This window comes from Amblyomma mixtum, chromosome 3, assembly GCF_055824585.1.
Source record: "Amblyomma mixtum isolate Tamu chromosome 3, ASM5582458v1, whole genome shotgun sequence".
NCBI lineage: Eukaryota > Metazoa > Arthropoda > Arachnida > Ixodida > Ixodidae > Amblyomma > Amblyomma mixtum.
Window position 1 is genome coordinate 45,925,246 of NC_143014.1, and position 21,714 is coordinate 45,946,959.

At 47.4% G+C, this 21,714-nt stretch overlaps 2 protein-coding genes across 3 annotated transcripts; one reads left to right on the forward strand and one right to left on the reverse strand.

The window, feature by feature from the left end:
* Positions 1-429: 429 nt before the first annotated feature.
* Positions 430-21,072, reverse strand: LOC149350019 (uncharacterized). 2 transcript variants are annotated; one of them, XM_089579029.1, is made up of 3 exons: positions 20,870-21,072; positions 6,010-6,051; positions 430-1,092 (listed from the first exon to the last, which is right to left on the reverse strand). In XM_089579029.1, the coding sequence occupies exons 1-3, from the start codon at positions 20,871-20,873 to the stop codon at positions 500-502; spliced, it is 639 nt and encodes a 212-aa protein (XP_089435155.1). In that variant the 5' UTR covers positions 20,874-21,072; the 3' UTR covers positions 430-499. The 2 variants fall into 2 exon arrangements, with proteins under 2 accessions (XP_089435155.1, XP_089435156.1); XM_089579030.1 differs by lacking the exon at positions 20,870-21,072 and adding an exon at positions 7,613-7,743.
* On the forward strand, positions 10,355-15,598 carry LOC149350020 (uncharacterized). The gene is made up of 3 exons (XM_089579028.1): positions 10,355-10,453; positions 13,025-13,077; positions 14,931-15,598. The coding sequence occupies exons 2-3, from the start codon at positions 13,044-13,046 to the stop codon at positions 15,518-15,520; spliced, it is 624 nt and encodes a 207-aa protein (XP_089435154.1). The 5' UTR covers positions 10,355-10,453; positions 13,025-13,043; the 3' UTR covers positions 15,521-15,598.
* Positions 21,073-21,714: the final 642 nt, after the last annotated feature.

A 21,714-nucleotide genomic window follows, 5' to 3' on the forward strand; every position in this document is an offset into this window, starting at 1 on the left:
CGTTCTCAGTTGAACGGGTATTTTTTCTCATCATTATGGGTCATGTACGCCATTTGTTCATTTAGATGGAGAAGAGATAATATTAAGAGTATTAAGCTCTGCTCAGAAACCCTCCGCAATCAGCAAAAATATTGCATACACTGTTTCACATGCCCTAATTGCGTTCAAATGCTTAATTTTTTATTTTTTTGCCAAGCAACACACCCAGTAATGCTTCATGCAAAAAGGTTTTGCTATTTTTACTACCCAGTGCGGTCATTGTACCATGCCTAATCCTCTCGCTCACTTTGCTGTTACCTCTTTTTCAACCTTTAAGCACAGCAAGGCAAGAAATAATTGGGATATTAAAATAGATGTATGCAACCGGGAAATTTCCTCGCCTCTGAATCGATGAATGCGAAGTCCAGGCTGATTAATCATCCCATATGGTGAGCAGAGTATCGCGTTGACGGTTTTATTAAAAATCTCCGCTTTTAATACGGCGCTTTCTCTGGCTCTCCTATCTTCCGTAAGGCAATGGAACGCCCATCATAGCCTGGGCCAGGTAGTCAACGTATTCCTTCTGGAGCTGCCTGTGGAGCGTGTCAGAGGCGGCGTAGCTGTAGCCGTTCTTCATGGCCCTGTTCTCGGTTAGTTTGCCGAGGTTGGTGTACGACAGCGTCGGCTCGAGCTTGCTGTGCAGCGTCAGCTTCACATCGGGGTATCGGCGAGCACCGACCTCGGCATGGAGCGAGACAAGGTGCGGGGGGAACGTGGCCGTCACGCCGATCACGTCGGGCCGGCCGCCCAGGTAGGACTGCTCCGAGGTGAACTGGACCACCGCAGCGTCCATACTAAGGCTGCACTGGACCACCACGCGTCCGGACGGCAGCGCCTTGGACTCTGCGCAGTCCCCGGACCGGCGCACCTTGCTCAATCCAGTCACTTGGACGTTTTTAAGGTTTGCGGTCCAGTCACTGCGGATGACGTTGCCAAGTTTTACGTAGCGTCCACGAGCGTTCATTGGGTCTAGGTTGGGGAAAGTCTGTATTTTGCTCCCTAGTACGGTGTCGACGAATTCGTTCACATCTTGCACAGTGGTACCGAAGGCACCTGCGGGAGAAAACAGTGTTCGTTAAGTGTCTTTTTTGAGTCCAGTGTCGGGAACCGCGCGTGGCAAAACGACTCTACGTTCTCTTGGTTAAATAGTGTCTTGATTAAATCTGTCGCGGAGATTAGGAGTGCGCCTTAAACATGTGCATAGTGCTCCTTAAGTGGCCGGAGCCCTTGCATAGGCGATTACTGAGAAGAAAGTGGCATCCGGAGTTGTTTGTCTGAGGCCTCACTGCAGCGAGCGCAGCAAGAGGTACGCGCCTCAGAACGCACTTCTGTCTGTAAACACGATAACATTTGCATGACCCATAACTCTCAAGAATGTTTGGCCTTGGCCAATCAGTAGTTTGCGTGGAGAACAAAGGACATGATTTTCTGAATTACTTTTTTTTTGTTTCGTCCAGCCATGTGTTCTCTTGTCATTCACTTTCGACCTGCCGCAAGTATTCATTCCAGTCGCTGTCTCGAGCCCACCTGTCTAGCTTTACCGGCGCTAATATGAAGGAAGCCAACAGACACCGAAACCAAAGAAAGCATAGAGGCCTGTCCCTATTTTACTCTTGTTTGTGGTGTAGATGAATGGGCAATTATTAGTGTAATTATTTTATGGCTGAAAGATAATTGATGTGAAAGATAATTGATTAGAAAGTAGAAGAAAAACAACGGCATACGCAGCTGGTCGGATCCGAACCCACGACCTCCGAAGTGGCGTACGGTGCTCTACCAAATGAGCTACGGCGGCGGCTGTCTAGTCTTCTATTTTAGGCCTTAGCTTATCTTAGTTAATCTAACCGGCGTTAGCTGGCCACAGCCGCTTTTTCAGACTAGAAATTGCGGTCGTGCTCATATACTGCAACGGCTCAGCACTCCTCATGGGAGCTGAAGAGGAGCGTGAAGGGAAGGGAGGCCGAAGGGAAGGAGCGACTTATGCCGAAACCACGTGAGCAGCAGCAAAGGCTACGGCAATAGAGGCGTAAGTAGGCAGACCAGACGTGGATTGACGGGGAGGGGGGGGGGATGGGGAGGGGAATTTTTGGCCGTGAGCTGCATGCAAGAAGCGAGCATGCCGTCAGAAAATACTGAGTAGCCCACATGAACGACTGCGAAAACGCAGCGTGCATATGTGCGGCAGGCTGCACTGTTGGAAGGAGAGAAAGAATTAACTTTATTGTCAACTCAAGTCTGAGTCACTTTTAATCTTCGTCAGACGAAGGGGAAGAGAGGAGAACCAGTCAAAAAAAAAAGGGGGGGGGGGGGGGACAAGAATGAGAAGAGACGTACAGCCTTTGTCAAAAGTTTAGAGCCCAGGGGGTTTGCTTCTAAGCACTATTGTGGCGCTCCTATAGCACTAATGGAAGTCCTACGCATCGGAGGGAGCAGGACCAAAAATCGTCTTACCTTCAGGAGATTTGGGACGCTGAGGACGCATTACGAGCAAAGCAATGTGGCCCAGAAGCAGACCCCCTGGGCTCTAAACTTTTGACAAAGGCTGTACATTATGACGACTGGTGTACGTACACCAGTCATCGTGGTGTACGTCTCTCTTCTCGCCTTTGTCCTTTTTTTTTACTGGTTCTGGTTTGATTTAGTTTATTGGGGTTTAACGTCCCTAAAGCGACTCAGGCTACGAGAGACGCCGTAGTGAAGGGCTCCGGAAATTTCGACCGCCTGGGGTTCTTTAACGTGCACTGACATCGCGCAGCACACGAGCCTCTAGAATTTCGCCTTCATCGAAATTCGGCCGCCACTTTTGACTGGTTCTCCTCTTCATCTTGTGGCAACTGGCCCAGATTTCCACTCTTCTGCAAAGGGTAGGAGGTGTTGCCCTTGTCGACCTATTGCACGCTTTCGGAGAAACAATGGAAAGCGAAACAAACACGGAATGCCTACGCAAAATATGCCACGGACAATGCGGTGCTGTGTGAGGTGGTGGATGTATAGTCACAGTTGTGTACCGCCCGTACTGTACACTTCTCCCCCTGAGGTCCTGTACCAAGTCGCGGTACCGCCTCTTCTCCAACATGTGGACCGACTGGCCCAGAACTTCACCCTTGGTCAAATGTTTAGGGGAATCCCCCAAGGTGTGCCTGAGGCTTCGTGATGCCATGGAAGCATGGAAATTGGCACGCGGCGAAGACGGGCACTGCTGGGTTGACCATTTGTACGGAGGGCAAAAAGGGGCTACCAATCTTTTACCCCCATTTTTTTTTCTCTCTTCCATTTTCTCCCGACCATCCACAGTAAGCCTTTTTTGCTGGAGGCAGCGGTGCGTTTCTCTCCGCTTTCTACAGCACCGCCTTGCGCTGCGGTGAAGTTTTGTTCATTACGCAAAACTATAGAGCTAACGGCTGTTCCATGTAATTGTAAATCAATCAAGAATACCTTGTGAGTTGTCCACTCTGGCTTTCCACGCTGTTTACAGCGCGTCCCTATAGGGTCCTGAGTCCTGGCCCAGAAGACAGGCGTGATAATGTTCAGTCAGCATGGTACCAAGACAATGAATGACGATTGCGACTAAATTATCAACTAGACATCTGAATGATTTGATTTTTGCTGCTGTAGGTGTCTGAAATGACCTGGGCAAACGTGTATCTCTATCGCTTATGGACACAGATATGTGCTCCGCGTGAATGCACCAGCATCAAAGAAAGCTAGTGCACTGTGTGTGACAAACAGTTGCCAGCTGAAACAGCACACCGTTGTCGGCGGTGTATTACGTTGAATAACGAAATAGCAATTCGCTCTTATTTGATTAAATTCTGACAACCTCATACGAGTCAAAGTTGTGTGCGGAGAAGTTTGGAATCGACTGGAGAAAACATGTACTGGTAAAGTTTAATCTGCGGCTTCTTTCAAGCTGTGAATAAACCTAGCGCCGAGGGGAGATAGGAACAGAGAGCCTTCGCTCGTGCGCTGATAAGGACTGCCGTTTCGCAGTGTGGGCCATTCAGTGAGGAGCGACAGGCTTCGCTATGTAGCATGAAGGCTGGATCTGCTGTTAGTGATGGTCTCCTTCATTTCAACCTTTCCTCTCCACAAAGATAACGTCCCAAGATAAGGGATGAAATTACTGATCGAGGAAGTTGCGCCGCTGCGTCATTTGCTGTGCCAGTGCTGTGACAGAAGGTATTGTCTTCAGTAGTGAGAAATAAAACGAAGGGCAGTAGAAATGCCTTCTTAAGATGGCCACAAAAAAAAAAATCGCGGTGGTGTCATCCGTGTACAGTGCACAATGCATGTAATTAAAGTTCGACTTCCGCTGCTGTACGAACGTCATGAAAAAGAAAAACAGCAATGAAAACTTTGCAAAGCCTTCGCAGGTGTTAAGGCAAGGTAGCAGTAAACAAAGGATTAAAGGAGGTGTTATGACTGCGTTGGGCTGACTAGTGTCAAGAATAAGCAGCGTGTCAATAATGAGCGCGTGTTGAATCTGAAAGGTACGGAGTGGTGCTGAGCAGCAGTACTGCTGACACTATCGCCAGCACTGCGTTCGAGGCATGCATGACCGTGCTTTTTGAGTTCTCACACTGCCTTTAATTAATGCAGTTGGAACAAGGGAGCGTGCTCCGCCTACTTGTGCTTGCTCTTCCCAAATGACAAATGTCGTATATATCTAGCCTCTAGGCGAAGCGTCCACACTTGCAGGCGAGACCTGAACACTATCAAATCCTTTATACAAGTTGCAATGTCCACGAGTGTGCACGCAATAAAAATGGCTGCAATCTAAAGAAACTCTCCACGATTATAGGATACCCGGTAATGCGTTATTACCGCGCAGCAGTCCAGGATGATATCAGCGTTTGGATGAAGAAGTTCCGCTGTTATTTACCATTTTTTTAATGCTAACTAAAGATTAAAGCGGCTTTCACAGCCTGATCTTATCGACGTCGGCTCTGTGCTTCCGTTGCGGCAACTTTCACCAGATGTATCTTGGCGGCGCCGGCACTGCGCTTCTGTTCACGATTACCGAGTGGTGTAATCGTACAGTGAGTTCCATGGTACTCTTTGTCCGCTACCGGGCCTTTCACTACAACTATATATATCTCCTACACAGACGCGCACAAAGCGTCCGAGACGCGTTACGAAGCGTTTGTTGGTGTTTTAAGACCGCACTCCTCACCTGATGACAACGAAGGTTGAACGATGCGCAAAGCACGGCCTGCGTGCTCAGGGTGGTTTCTTGATTGCGGGAGAAAAGTATTCGTGGTCACGTGGTCACTAGTGAGCACGCGTCCTATGCGAAGACTGCGTGGAGTGGGATGGCCATGTGATTTGGCTACGCCATCCCACCAACGACGCTAAACCTGGTGCCGCGAACAAGAAAATAGTTTTTAAGAAGGACACCTCTGAGTTTTATGGAAGGTCCAGTACATACGTCTGCGATGGCTGTGTCTGTTTGCTTTTTTGTTGGAACGAGTTGTTGGAAATAGGACAATTGTTACACATAAAAACTTCTTATAACAGGAATTTGCCAAAAGTATAACTGAGACCCTGACAGTACCGTTGAGTGACACTGCGGACATATTCAGGCCCATCAAAAATTACAAAATATATAATTTCAGTCCGTGGGAAATTTTTCTTTGGAGTCTTGGCATGATCCTTTGAAAATTTTGGGAATTGAAAATTTCCCCCATTGAGTAATACTTAACGCTTGAAAGGATTATATTCGTAGTTTGCCTTCGCCGGAACAGGCACGTGTTCGGCATGAAATTCTGAGGCACCCTTTAGAGCTCGTGGAATGGGGCAGCTACTGCCTTATCATTTTGGCAGGTTCAAGTGTTTTAACGGTGCAGCGCTATTGAATCCGCGTTCAGCAACAGTGCATAAGCTTCGAAAAACCTGGAGGGCAACATGCGGGATCGAGAGGTTGGTAGGATCGTGTCGGATCGTAAAGAGCGAGGAGGGGAACGCACGTACCCACGCAGAGTGCAGCGATAACGGCGAGTCGCATCGTTGAATCTGTGAAAAAAAAAATAATAAGTTGCAAAAAACATGAACGTAACGACGCTTAATGACAGAGAAAACAAAAAAAGGAACTCTTGTGAAGTGTGCAGAATCAAGGGTTGCGACAATGGGCTGTAGGAAAAAAACGCCTCCGGGGAAAAAGAAAGGTCCCCAGAGAAAGCGCCCTCTACAGGAAAAAAAATGTCCCGAAGTGAAAAACTACCCAAGAAATGAATTCTTCTGGTACCCACTTGACAAATGATTGCCCTCTTTATTGGACGCTTCCTTGAATTTGAGAATAGATGTAAGCATTAAGTATTTTGCAGTACCAGACCACACCATGGCCATGAAGTCTCTATTCTCAATAAATACAGCAACGTGTAAATCAATATTGCAACAAGTATCCAACTTCTAGCGTTCCGCATACCATTACACCACGTCTGCTAACCCGTACAGTTACATTGCAAGCGCTGATGCCAGCGCGAAGCTGCTTTCTCCAGGTGCAATGCATAGGCGCCAATCTACCACCCCCTAAATATTGCTTCAGGCTCGTGTAATAGCTCGATGATAGTGTGCAGGACATACGAAGTGCTTGAGCCACGCTATCATTATACTATATATGTGATGGCCAGCAATAAACGTATTTACCTTGTATCTAGTCTTTGTATTTATTTATTTTATTTATTCAAATACTTCACAGGCTCCGACTGGAGTATTATGTGAGGGGGGTTACATAACTGGGGTGGGAAAAAGAAGCAAGTAGAACATGGTTATTCTAACATCGTTATACAAATAACAAGCAACCAACCAGAAAATAGAACTAAACTGAAAAACTAAATTGAAAAACGCAGTACAGAACACACTTCAGAACAAAATGCTACTTATTTTTTCTTTGAAAATAACAATCTCAGATGTGAACAATGTTGTCAGGAAGTCTATTCCAATAAATGATTGCACGGGGCAGGGCTGATGAGTTGAATGCAGTGGTCCTTCCCGAAAGGCGTTTAAAACTGAGGTGATTATGCAATTGGTGAGATGTGCGGGCCGGTTTTCTAAGGGGTAGTGTGAAGGAATGATGGCTGTAAACAATTTTATGGAGGAGGCAGATAAGTGCCATTGCTCTGCGAGATTCTAAGGATGGAAGGGATAACGAAGCCTTTATGTTAGTTATACTGGAATGTCGGCAATAGTTGCGAGAAATCAAGACGTACTTCTCATCTAGTGTCCTGTTGCAAACCTTGCGAGCGTTGAGCTATAAACCACTGCCACACATGCGTTGCGTTGACCATACCGTTGCATTTACGGGTCAGTGATTCGCTCCACTGTCAAACAACTTAAATCCACCTCATTGGGTGGACGCTTACTAATGGCACCTCCCGCATGCGAGGCGGATGCTCAAATCACTGGAGGTTACGAGACGTTTGATGGCACCCGTTCGGGGACATTTTTTTCTACTTCGCAAACGGGGCGTTTTTGCAGGGGACCTTGCTTTTGGAGACGTATGTTCCGGGGGCGTTTTTTTCCGGGGACGTTTTTTTTCCCCGAAACCTATGACAATGAGAGGGAAACGACTTACCTAACCAGTAGAAAGGACTAGGCACTGCGGCAGTAAGCTTGATACTATGAACTCCCGGACAACCGATTTATCGTCTTGCTATCTCTTGAAACGATATTTCAACGCAAGCCATAGCCATAGTTGGCTGTTCATTCTCATCGGAGAATGAATAGCCGCGATAAAATGGCCCGTGATAGGAGCGAGAATGATGGCCTTCGAGACCATTGTCACCGAACGAGTGTACGTCACTCTAGTGATTTGATTATCTTCTGCGGGGGAAAAAAAACTGCCCCTTCCACGTCGCCCAGGTGCCATGCCCACCGTATCGAGGGCGCCTGGATTCCCACTTCGACCTTTCATATTGCTTCTGCTCACCGGAGCACACGCGCATTTAGAACGGCGGCGATAGCCGCAAGCGGTTAGGGTCAAAGGGCGAGTGCCGACCGGTGCCAGCCTCGAAAACATTGTGATAGCATGAGGTCCTCTATGTCCACAAGGACGTCGCTTCTTCTGGTGGAATGCATGTTGATTATACACAAATCGAGTTTTCCTGACAAGAATTCAGGGGGGTAAATGGAACACACTAACTTTGGGTTTCACCATATTTACGAATTACGCATTCACCATCTTTAAAGCGCGACATTGACATGCATCAACTTGCCCAGCTGTCTCTCACTGTATATTGAATTTCGCTACGAGAGTGTGCTTAGGCTTCGCCGGGAACTAGTGAAAAGGTATGTTTAGAAAGTGGTAAAAGCTTTAAAAAATATCCTCGCCAAAGATACTTCGCGGAAAATTCAACCGCTGATTGTTCATGCAAAAAATCATATCTATATGCTCAAATTAGGTTAAGATAAAAAAGACACGGTATGCTCCCGTGTTTTGAACTGGCAACCTACCGTTTTGAAATGAAGTGGTTGCTTACCTGCTGGGGTCAACAAAACAGGATTGTCCTGTATGTGCGTAAATACCTTAGTTGTCGTGCAAAAACAACAGATCGCAGTGTTTCCTTTCCACAGAAATGTTCGTTTGTGAACTGTTATTCCCCCTTGATTCTGAGCATTCGGCGACTGTTGCGGGGACGTGAAACTGCTATTTGTTTGGGAATGACAAATCCCGAACTGCTTTGCTCGCCTTCAGGGGCTAGCCTCAGGATATGTTCTACCGTTGCCAATGAAAGTGGCGTCCCGGGACACAGGCCGCGATTTGCGACAGGCCACCACCTTTTATTCCGGCCAAGCACTGCACTGAACATGCGCTGCAAACGAAGGCTCTGATTTCGGGGAATGCTTTCTCAACGTATGTAAGTGTGAAAATTCTGCGGGTTGTCACTGACGGAGAAAGTGTTAGCGTAACGTAGCTTCGAATATAAACATAATTTGCGAGAAATAAAAAAAATGTCCTATGCTATCTAAATAACTGTCTCTTGGCTACTCCCTTCCGATGGCGTTCGGGTGTTGGAAGTAAATTACTGCATTCAAAGCTTTATTGATGCTGCCTATTGTGTTTACGCTTTTAAAAACATACCAGATTCCCTCGAGTGTGTGAAACAATTATTCCGAACTAGTAGAAGCATGGGTATAGACTTATGCAAGTTTGCTTATTCATATTATGGCAACTGTTTTCTTGTTTCGTGCCATTCAAATTGAGCTAGTCGGTTTGTATTCAGTACTACTTGGAATACGGCGCTGAACAGCAGAGCAATAATTTTGTAGCTTTTCTTAAAATCCCGATTCCTCTATAGACTAAAATCTCAAAACAGAGCTCATATTTCACAACGCATTTAACTAAAAAATAAAACGCCAAAAAATCGAGCCCCTTTCCTTTTTGTTCAGGAGTGGCTCAGGTCTCTCTGTTCCACTGCACAGCTCTACCAGAATGCGGAAAATGAAGGCGCCCATGTCGCCGGCGAGAGCCAAGTTCCTGAATTAGTTCCGAGTATTGTCGCACAGTACTGAGTCGTAGTATCAACTTGCACGTCCTCAACTTCAAAGGTCGTCAGCCCTGGTCGGTGCTGTCTGCCAGGGTTGATGACCTTCGTTAAACATAAAACGTTTACTCTGCAAACCTGCGCAGCACAAAGAGAATTGTTGCTATCCCCGCTTCAATACTGAACCTTGCGCGTTTGTCTTCATAGAAGAAATTAATGGTAAAGTCGCCGACGCGTTTCTCATGCGTGGTTGCTTAGAAGAACTAAATGCTTCCTCCTCATCAATGAAGGCACTTTAGTAGCCGACGTCGTCTTCATAGAGGGCTGTCGCTGCCAGACCAGATGTGTGACATCTGCGTTCAAAGTTCAGATAAAAAAAAAATGGCTAGAACTGCGATATTGCCGGCGTTCACTGTCGCGTGAATTCTCGGTGCTCAAGCCGAAAGAATAGAACCGAGAACAGTCGCCATGACGGCCAAACGGTGAGTACTGACTTCACGGGCGCAAAAAGATCACCAATTAATTTGTACATAGGAAGTTTCAATATATTTTTTTTCTCAGTCGCAGTCGAGTGCGCTATGGCAGCGTAAACTAATTTCCAGACTCTGTACACAGCGTTCCTCACATGCAGTGTGTGCTGCCTGGCGACGGAAGTGATAACACGTGTTCTCCTTGTATGCTTTTTTTACTCTAGCTCGACATTTATACTTCACTTACAATTGTTCGCTATCTCCAGCAGACGCTGATAAAGGCTTCGGTGAGATCATTGGTTGTCTCTTGCAAATGGGAAATACACCTGCTGTCTGCCCATTCTCCGGGTTGCCTTTTTTTGCGTAAAACAAGGGATGTCACGTGTCAGTATTATCTGCATTCACTGTGTATATAAGACACCTGCTGAGAGCAGCCTACCAAGAAGCTTCCTCAACAATAAGGTAAGCTCGCTCCGGTTCCTTGTGGTTTATAACTGAAGCGCTGTTAGTTTCATGTCGCTTTCTATTATACTGGTAAAAGATGAGACCGATTTTTGCCTGAATGCGCTGTCCCGTAGAATGTATAAATCCCCCGTTACCTTCGGTGGAAGCTTTGGAGGCAGTAGGCAACGGCAGATATCTCCAGTGTTAGGAAAAGGGCCTCGCCAGAAGTCGCGGTGCCCAAATAACGGGACGTGAAAAACAATACTCATCATGATTTTATTATTTGGCTGATGCGCCCTCAGTAAAATTGAATAGCAGGTTTTAGAGCAAGTGAACGGGGGGTATGAGTTTTAATTGGTGCACGCCTGACACGAGTTATAAATATATGGCTTCATGTACTGACGCATGGAACAAAGCTTTGCATTCTACAATCGGCTAAATTATCGTTGATAAAGAAACTTGAACCGAAGTCGATTTATGTATGCGCCTGCGCCAGATTGCACTAACATCGTCAGAAAGAAAGCACTATTGAATGCATGCTTCGTTTCATAATTGGCTACGCACTTGATCCCCATTCTGGGTCATTGCTACAAAACTATAAACTACTTGTTATTTGATTTTGTCAATTACTTAGTGCACGGTGTACACTCTTGCACGCGCTATCTGGACAGAAATATTCCCCGAGTTCTTTGCACCAGGCTGGCAGGGGGAAGAGTTGCTTGTTAGTGATAATCGGTATTAGCCTCAGAAAACAGCTTTTGTGCGGCGCCAATCTAGGCCTCAGTCAACCAGAGAGAACCCGGCGCTCTTAGGTTGATTCGAAAAACCTGTACAAATAATAGGGAGTTTTGGAATAGGGGGACCCTGTCAACCTAACCGACAGGGTCCCCCTGTTCTAAAAAGTCTCTAATGTGCCCTGCAACGGTGCGGTCCTGCGGTGACAGGGCACGGGACAGGGAGGGCAGCATTTGCCGAAGGGAAACTCCATTGCACTGTTACGCTGCCTGCGCTGCTGACTCACCCTCGGAAGGTAACATGACAGGCACTTCAGTTTCCTTAAGGCGGGGTTCTCACTCCGGCTGAGCGAATGCTCCATTTTAGGCTATGCCCGCGCCAGCATTCCGCGCGTTGTTCTTGTCCAAACAGTACAATGTAGGCATCGTTCGAAAGCTCAGTGTGCACTGTCATCTGATGCACACTGCTGTAGTGTAGCTGCATTATCAACTGCACAAGAGGTGGTATTTCAAATGAAGAATTCGGTAGTTTCGTTGATAAGAACTACTTCAGACAATAATTCTGAAGAAACTTTTTCACTTCGTTTGGCCTACATGCAGGATGGATGCTTATCTAGTATCGAGTGGTCTTACAATGTGCGTTCTGTGGGGCTTTGATTTCATCGGGGGGATTTGATCGGCGGGCTTTTAAATAAAGTAAAATTTGGCCGACAATACACTGTCATAGTCTGCCAAGTTTAATCAACTTATCTTCATTAGTTTGGTTTTACTACCTTTCCAATTTGAAGATTTCTGATCGTGACTCAGTACTAAGCAAATTTTCAAAATTGTGAAGGTAATTAATAAAGAACTAATAAAAATAATTGAACAAACTTTGCACACTGCACCAGTATAGTGTCCGCCTCAAATGGTAAACACATTGCTGCTGTGCACCCCGATACAGAGCTGATATTCGTGCCCAAAACAGCCAAATTTTCAAGCAGTTAAAAGGCCACCGATCAAATACAATTCAACAAACATACATTCTGAGAATATTTGATACTAAATCAATGTCTATTATATATGTAGGCCAAGTTAGCCTGTCCTAAGTGAGGTAGTTTCTTCAGAAAAGTTCTCGAAGTAGGTCATATCGACGAAACTACCAAATTCGTCATCTGCAATACCACCGCTTGTGCAGTTGATAACGCAGCTACACTATAACGCCGTGAATCAATTCACATAGTGTACACTAAGCTCTCAAGTGGTGGATATATAGTGTCGTTCGAACAAGAACAACGCGCAGAATGCTGTCGCGAACATAGCCTAATGTAGCATTCGCTCAGCCGGAGTGGGACCCCCGCCGCACTTTCGCATACCGCAGAGAAAAGAACTTATTCATGCCGGGGGGGGATGTCCTTAAGATTCAAACATGGTTGGGATCACAAACGTTGAGGCACCCCACCGCTTTACTCTGCCGTTCCGACTTCAGTGGTTATGGCTCACTCATGCTTTGATTATTAGACAGAGCTGTTAACGTACCGTCCTTGTCAAATAACGATGCCAAAGTACACCTAATAAGGGCTCATAAAACTGCTTGAAGAGTGTTGCTAACCTTTGGGAAACTGGTCAGCATCGTGATGCCTCTACTCCTCTCAAAACAAGAATAGAAAGTTTACGCACCGAATTTACACAGCTGAATTTTACCTGAAGCTTGTTCTTTTCGGTTTACACACGAAAACTGGCCCACAGTATGTTGCTGCAGTGGACGGCGAAAAAATGATGTAGTACCTCTGGGAAGCCGTTTGCCAATATTTGTCTTTCCCGCTCCAGGTGATTCCAGCGATTCTTGACTCATTATGTTTTATTTCTTCCTTAGGACCATTAATAACAAAGGAATGCTTCCAGTCGTCCTGGTTACCCTTTTCGTCGGTAAGTTTATCTCCAAACGCAATCAGCAATCGTAACTTCAACGTGCTCAGCAAAGAGAGGATGGACGAGGACGTACGGTATACGACACAGCTGGATGTAGCACGTCATTGTCAGCTCTGTCTATCCTAAGTGCATTCAATCTGACGATACAATACCAACTAGCTCCGTTTTTCACATTCCTAATTGGTAATCTTTCCGGACAACACCGACCCCTCCAAGGAAGGAAGGAGCGCGCAGTCACTATATTTTCGGTTCCTGCGGATCCTTGCGTCTATTAAGGAACCGTGTCTGTGCACCACAATTGGCGTAGACATTAATGCGAGATGATCGCGACACAAAAGATGCTGCAGCTGTTACCCCAGATCTCGTGCGCCAACTATTTGTGCAGCAAGCTTACTGAGAATACTCCTTCTCTGCAGACACTTATACAATCATTATACAGTGCTAGCTGTTAAAGAGAGATTTCTAGGCTTCCGCGTACTAATAGTAATAATGTAGTAGTAGTATATTCGTCGTCATGATCATCCAGCGTCCGCGATCACGTAATCACATAGCCCGGTGCTTCGTGCCTCGCTCTACTCTCTTCTCTCGCTCTTCGTGTACGCATTACTTGGGGTTTGATCGCCATTTAATTTTTTGATGTGAGAAATGCGGAGGCGTCTCGTCGCGACCACGCACCCCGCTTTAAAGCGGGCTGCGTGGTCGCGACGAGACGCCTCCGCATTTCTCACATAAAAAAATTAAATGGCGATCAAACCCCAAGTAATGCGTATGATCAGCGCTAGCTGGTCCACATTGTGCTTTAGCAGTTGTTGCATTTGCTTTTAATGCTACTGTTTTATTTTTCTATTGGGTTAAGCCTGTTGTGTGTAAGCGGTGCAGGCAGGGGCCTATTATTTTTATTTCCTTTTTGGTTGCCCCAACCTATTCAATGTCACGCATGAGTGTGTGATGATTTTGTTCCTGTTTTGGGAGGGATACTGCGAGGGTTTTATGGTGCGATAATGTGTTGGCACAGACTTGAGCATCTTGTCGCACAACGCGTCCGCGGGTGGCATCCCGATAGCGTTCGTCCTCTGTTCGTCCCGCCGCACGTTTGTGGCTCTGGTCTCCCGCATGCGTGTAGCCTTTCAGAGCATGACGCCTCGCCTCGGCTGCACACATCGCCCTCCCGCAACGAATCTGATGCACAACGCCGTCGCTTGGCGGCTTTATCCTAACTGCGGCGACTGTTACTATGCCGTGCGCAGGATTGCCGTGCTATTCAGCCATTTCAGGATATTACCTTACGCGGCGTTTCAAGGCGTTGACGCCGTCTTGTAGCGACCGCGCGCCCTAGATATATACCTGATAACGACGGATTCAGCGCGAGGCATCGGCTATGGGCACCGGGCGATCACTGATCGCGGAAACTGGACGATCATAACGAAGACTACTAGCCTGGGAAGCCTCGCGTAAACAACTAGCGCTGTAAAAGCCCTTGTTGTAACCTTAAAACAGAAACACAATCACCACACACTCAAGCGTGGCAGCAGCATTCAAAGCGAATGCAACAATTGAGAAAGCACAAAAATGGACAAGATATCACTGATCATCCAAATTACCAGGGGTATAATCATTATTTTTTGTGCACATGAAAGTCAACCTTGTACCTGGCCTATCGCGCATGAATCGTGTTCAACGAATGCGCAGTAAGGTACGAATGGGAAAGGTTGCTAGCCTCACCGGCTTTTCGTACTGCACAAGTGCGGCGTTTTTAGCGATTTAAAGAGTAGTTACATTTCGACAATGTAAAAATTTACGGTTGTCAAAGCGACCAGAATCTCGAGAATGGCCCGCTATGTTTCTCGCAGGGGCCTTCGGTGCCACCGTCTATGATGCCAACCGCTACATAGATGAAGTGCTGGGCCGCCGAATGGCCGATTTGGTCTACCGCAACCGTTTGGACCCGCTTCCGGTGGCAGACTATGCCAGTAACCTCGGTGCACCCAATGTGCTGAGCGCCCAGATGCGCAAGATCAACGTCACCGGACTGGGACTGATCCGGCGGCAAGGAGACTGCGGTAGACCCGGTACGTCGGGTCCGGGCCGTGTCACCGTCGGCTGCAACGTGGTTCTTGACCGTGTCGCCGTCAGCGTAACGTCTGACCTGAGCTACTACAGGCAGCCATACCAGCGCATCGGCGTTCGAGCTAACTTCGACACCAACCACGCCTTGGTCGAGGTGACGTCCGTGGTCGGTCAGCCACCGACTGTCAACTTCAGGCTCCTGCGGCCGCTCGCTCCGCGCCTCTCGTTCAGCAACCTCAAAAACTTGCCTGTGTACAGTGTCATTGAGAAAGGCTACTCGCAAGAGTTGTCCCGCATCCTCCAGACGCAGCTGTCCGGGCCCTACCTGGCTGCACTCGGCAACGCCTGCCGGGCTGTCCCTTTCCCGCGATAAGCCGACTTCTCTTTGGCGTCCTCTCATTCGAGAAATAAACCCGAGACCAAAGAATCCGCACTCGTAGGTGCCCTTGAATTGCCGAGTTTTTCATTCACATGTCTGGCCAGGTGGTGGCAGTGGTGTTAAAGGGCAAACAAGATTAGCCTGGCATAACATATGTTGGCGCTTAGACACCACGCCGATGCTATACAACCGCCCAGAAGGGACATACGCGCTTTTATCCAACTCTTCAGTGCCTCACTTCATTGAAACGGCTTTTAGGTCTCCGATTATAATGGTGGTTCTGTTTCAAATACGAAGGTGCGTGAAAATAATTGACACCTTACCTGTTTTAAGGCAGGAATTCATTTAACGGCTGCATTTTCACCTTTGTCCGCAGATTATTATCTGTCCATCCGCCCGTCTGTACAACAAAGAATTCGAGCAAATAAAGCTCACGCGGAAAGGTATGCGTTTCAGTGCGAGTATAACTTCCGACTTTTAGGTAGATAGTATGGGTTAAGCGCGGCACTCTGAGGCCGTTTGTGCCAACGCGAGCCGACGGCGCTGCTGGCTCTGTATACCTGAGCGCACGGGCCTGTCAACTGGCTACTGAGCCACTATCACTGCCGCGAGCAGACTAAAGGGAGTTGACAGAAACAGATGCCGAAAAAAAAGATTGATACCTCCAAAAACTGGCGGGAACACTTACATTCCGCCTTAAGGATACGATGCGACAGGGTAATGGGTTAATTCTAATATATGCAGTAGGACATTTTCTTCTTTACATCCATATATCTTTGGGGTCCTCATAGTCCTCCTGGCGCAGGGGTGCAGCGGTTAAGCGATTCGCCACTGCCCTGCGATGGCAGGCACTCCCAGTGGCAGGCCTTGCGCGGCCCAGGTTGCTCTTCCCGAGCAAGTAATAATTAATTTAACTGCCACCTGCCACGTTTGGCAGTTTTCTCACTATCCGTTGGGCAGGTTACGTGACCTAGGTGGCCCACCTGCCTCGTAGGTTGCTCTCTGGGGACCACCTGAGTCATGCTCGTACGCTCACAACGCCGACACCGGAGTTTATGGACAACAGGGCGTTTAACGCTATCGCGTTAATACCCCCCCCCCCCCCCCCCCGGTCATCTGCATGGCATGCAAGTCATGGAAGCTTACGCAAAGCCCATTTGCTCGTGTAATAGCGACCTTGAAATTAGTGCTACAATAACAACAAAAGCGTTGCTAAAATCTTGCTCTAACTTCGTACATAGCGAAACACGAGCAGGAGAGCAAATATTTATGTAATATTAGACACATCGTACAGGAGATAAATTTTGTCCGCTTATAAATGCACAATAATCTCACGAGGTGTCCAAAGATAGACTCCTTGAAAACGCTGCAGCCTTTTATGATTTCGGAACGTCAGAGGGTCTTTCTTTGCGATGCGTTCTCTGTTGTGTTCGAACACGTTTTCGTAGCCTCCCGCGCACGGGCCCTTGCCCTCGCGTGCTTGTAGTGTCCGCGTTTCTTTTTCTTGTGTGACAGTTTTTGTGTGCGGTTGACTCGTCGCGTGCAGGAACTCTATAAATATGCTTGTGCCAATGGCTCGTTTCTTGCATCCGCTTGACCGACCTCACTTGAAACGCGTGACACTATATGGAAAGTAAATTAAAACAAATGGTTGTGCAGAAAGGCGCAGGAAAGAAAATTGATAGGTTTAACATTAAGAGAACGGAAGCGGACGGAGTGGGTGAGGGAACAAACGCGGGTTAATGATATCCTAGTTAAAATCAAAAGAAAGAAATGGGCTCGGGCAGGGCATGTAATGCGAAGGCAAGATAACCGCTGGTCCTTAAGGGTAACTGAGCTGATTCCAAGGGAAGGCAAGCGTATAGCAGGGGCGGAAGAAAGTTAGGTGGGCGGATGAGATTAAGCAGTTTGCGGGGATACGGTGGCCGCAACTGGCATAAGACAGGATTAATTGGACAGAGAAGGGAGAGGCCCTTGCCCTGCAGTGGGCGTAGTCAGCCTGATGATGATGATGATGATGATGGGTTGTGCCGAGGCGCAGAGAACAGGCGAGGATACAAAGTACACATGCCCTACACGCTACGCGTAATCGCTGCTGTCATGTGGGTGCTGACAAGCGACTTGACGACAAGTGAGCATAGAGTTCTTTTAGTGACAACCTTCCTTGTGTTGATGCTTGTGTGTAGATGGGATCAAAACATAGAACAGCAGACATACCTTAATGCAGTACGGTAATGTATAGCGTGGCACGGATAAGCAACTTTTTTGAATTTATTCAATGCGCCTCGTGCAACCTGCACTGCATGATTAAAGAGCCTATATATGGATTCTTGTGATAAAAAACTGGAGGAGACACTTAAGCTCCGCCTTAAGGGTATTACGCGATAGCGTAATAAACTAATTCCCATATATGCAGTAGGTCATTCCCTACTTTACATTCATAGATCCCTGGGAGTCCTCATACCCCTCCTGGCGCAGTGGTGCAGCGGTTAAGCGATGTGCCGCTGCCCTGCGATGGCAGGTGCTCTCAGCGGTGGGCTTTGTGCGGCCCAGGTTGCTCCTCCCGAGCGACCAATCATTAACTTAACTGCTACCTGCCATGGTGGGCAGGATGTGATGACGCTGCAAGGTCACGTGACCTAGGTTGCTCCCTGTGCACTACATGCCAGAGTCATGCACGTGATTTTTCGCTCACAACGCCGACAACACCGACACCTGATTTTCTGGTGAACGGGGTCTTTAACGTTTTTGCGTTAAAATTATTTTTTTTTCGTTCGAGCTGCTGCTTGTCTCCCTTATTGATCAATGCAGCTCTAAGGACGCCCCAAAGCCTGTTTTTTTATATAGCCGTCATTTTACACAGATTTAGCAAGGATGGAGTCGACTGGTCAAAGAATTTAATGCGGCTTCAGTGGGATCAAGACACTGAAGATATACCACAAGAGAAGTTCTGCCCTGCTTTCGCTTCTAGGTTGAATACACTAGTTGACTTCGAGGCAACTGCTAAGAAGGTGCAGCCGATTTTAAACTAGCATGCAAACATCGTCTGCCTCAGAATTTCAGGTTCTTATTTAGATAAAGTAGTTCAGAGAGTATTAGTGTTGGTTCAAGTGGTACATAAAGAGGTACCAAAGTGAAGCTGTCAGGGGCACCTCCTGTTACAAAATGTGTAATACAAGTGTAAAAATAGGCAGAAATACGACGTTTAAATAACGTCATAATCTGCGAATGCCAACAAATAACATTTTACACAGCGATTTTAACTTCAAACACGATTGCAACTTAAAAATAGAAAATCAGTGTACAACAATGACATAAGTTTGCTAACAAAACTTTTTGATGTTATTAACGAAAAGCCGGAATGACAGCCGTTTTAACACATGAAGGTAGTGAGTTTCGTATTGATACTATCGAGAGAAAGGCGGTCTGTTTGCTATCATTACCATTTTTTTCTATGCATAAATTAACGATTCTCAGAAAATCTAGTCAGATTGCTCCCAGTTCCGCTTACCTGCAGATAAGCGATATCAAAGTATATAAGGAGAAAAGAGGGAAGTCTAAGCTCTCTATGGTCGGTCGGTGCTGCAGGGCGCAACCTCGAGCGGGTCCAGGTTGTTGCGGTGGACCAACTTAGGCATCTCGCGGTGCAGAACCCTGTCCATGAAATAGTCGGTGTCATACAAGGCGGCCGGGAAACATTCTCGCTTGTTGGACCATTGTGTACACGTCGGTAGCTTTCAGAGTCACAGAAGAAAATCCTGCCGTACAGGTAGCGATGAAACCTTTTAAGCCAAAAGATCAAAGCTAATGCTACGCGCTCACATTGCGCGTACTTTTTCTCGGCTATTGTGAGCGTTCTGGACGCTAACGCGATCGGCCTTTCCTCGCCGTCAGCCGTTTCGTGAAAGATAACCACGCCCAAACCATACGCTGACGCGTCACAAAGCATTGGTATCGGCTTATCTAGATCGTAAACGTGAGTACCTGGCTGCGAGCGAGTAGCTGTTTTGTTGTGGTAAAAGCCTGACTGCATTCCTCTGTCCATGGCCATTTTTTACCTTTCCTGAGTGGGCAATACAGCGGCTCTGCAACTGTCGGTGGAATCATTCTTTAGGAATTTGGAAGTTCATCATGCCTAAGTGAGCCCTCAGTTCCATCACTGTGGTGGGCTCCTGTGCCTCCAAAATTGCTGTCTTCTTTGCCTCTGTCGGATAAATTCCATCTGTGGTCATAGTGTGGCCCAAGAATGTCACGGCGTATTGAAAGAAACAGAGCCCCAGGAGCACTGGTGTCCTTCAGTTGCTCTAGACAACTATTAGCAGTAAAGTGACTCTTTGGTTCTTGTACCGAACAGATACCTCACACTGTCGCTTAAGACGCATTTGTTCTCCAGTGTACGTGAGGGGAGACATTTTAGAGGATTCGCACTTTACATGTGAAAAGAGACTCGTGCACACTCCTGGTCAGAATTGTGACAGCCGCCCCTGTGTCAACCTTTCCCCTCAACTTGCATATTCACTTCGTAACACAAATGGTTCGAGTTTATGACATGGCACATTACCTGTTTCTCGTATTCGTCAGAACATTCTAGGGCATTTGATCTCCTGTAACGAGTTTCCCCGTTCGGACATATTTTTCTTTGATGTCTTTCGAACATTTCCGGCACACAAAGTTTTTATACCAACAAGCGTCAGACGAATGTTCGTAGTCCGTACCATCCACATTTGTCTTTCTTCTGGCCTTGGTCCCGTTTTCCTTGTTTACACCTCCCTGGCGAACGCCTGCTGACCACGTTCAGCGAAGCTTCTTCGTTTCTTGCTTGCATTAGCGCAGAGTTCCGTTCCGCTACAGGCACCTTCTAATGTCAGTTTTTCGACGGAGAATAAAGGACGCTTACTCTTCATTGCGTATGCCTGCATCTAGCCTGTAAGGGAGGGCATCTCGCAAAAAAAAATCGCCGCCTTCGCATTTTCTCGCCAAGTGTTTCAACTCGATTGTGAAGTCTTGGACGCTGTCATGCTCACTCTGAGCACGCCGGTTAAACTTACAGCTCTCCGCTATCACCGAGCTCTAGGGGCTGTAATGGTGTTTCAGCAACCTGGAAACATCGACGCAAGATTTCCCGCTTGGCGACGCCGGCACAACCAAGCTCTTCAAGACTTCATATGCTTCTGGGCCGATCACTGTTAAAATTAACGGCAACTTCTTTTCGTCGCTTATGTCATTCGCCAATAGAAACTGCTCAGATCTTTCCAAGTACGAATAAATGTTCTGTGTTTTGGGGTCGAACACTGCTATGCTTCCTACACGCGACATTCCGTAGCAGAAAGGAAAACGCAGTACTCATCCGCTTTGCTCTTTTGCCTAGCCCACTTTGGTCTTCGCTGATCAGGTCTTTTTCTGCGGGCGTTCCACGCTGCCATCCGTCGGTAATCCCTGGCGTCGGTCGGTGCTCAGGAGCGACGTCATGTCTACGGGAGCACGCACTACTTCGCTATACGGCCTCAAATGCAAGAGGAAAGCTGCGCTGGCTCTTCTTCCCTTGCCGTTCGTTTCCGTGCCTGCACTGCTGACCCGGCGCCGGTTGCTGCGTACGCGGCACGTGACACCGTCGTCGCCAGATGAAGTAACTGATTGCGATGGCATCCTGGTAACAACTGAACGTTTCGTCACGAGCGCAGTACAATATGTAGCCGAAAGTCACGTCAGGCATTCAAAAGCCGGGCAACGCTTCCGCGGCTGACAGCGCGATCACGCGTTGTAACATTTAGAAGCACAACAGATGAGACCACGAGCTGGTTCAAGGCTGAGTAACACGGCTGTGAAGCATTTGATAATTTACTCATCGATAACTTAGCGCTTGGTCACAGAAACACGATAGGGTCAGCAGTGCATGATCACCGGTGTCAATGTGATGGGGGACCTTTGAGGTGTGGCTTCAAAAACTTTGGTGATAATCGAAGGAGGAGCGAAACTGGTTTGGTTTGGTTTATGGGGTTTGACGTCCCAAAGCGACTCAGGCTACGAAGGACGCCGTAGTGGAGGGCTCCGGAAATTTCCACCACCTGGGGTTCTTTAACGTGCACTGACATCGCACAGTACACAGACCTCTAGAATTTCGCCTCCATTCAAATTCAGCCGCCGCGGGGAGGAGCGAAACTGGCGGAGTAGAGTGAGCAGTTGAAAGT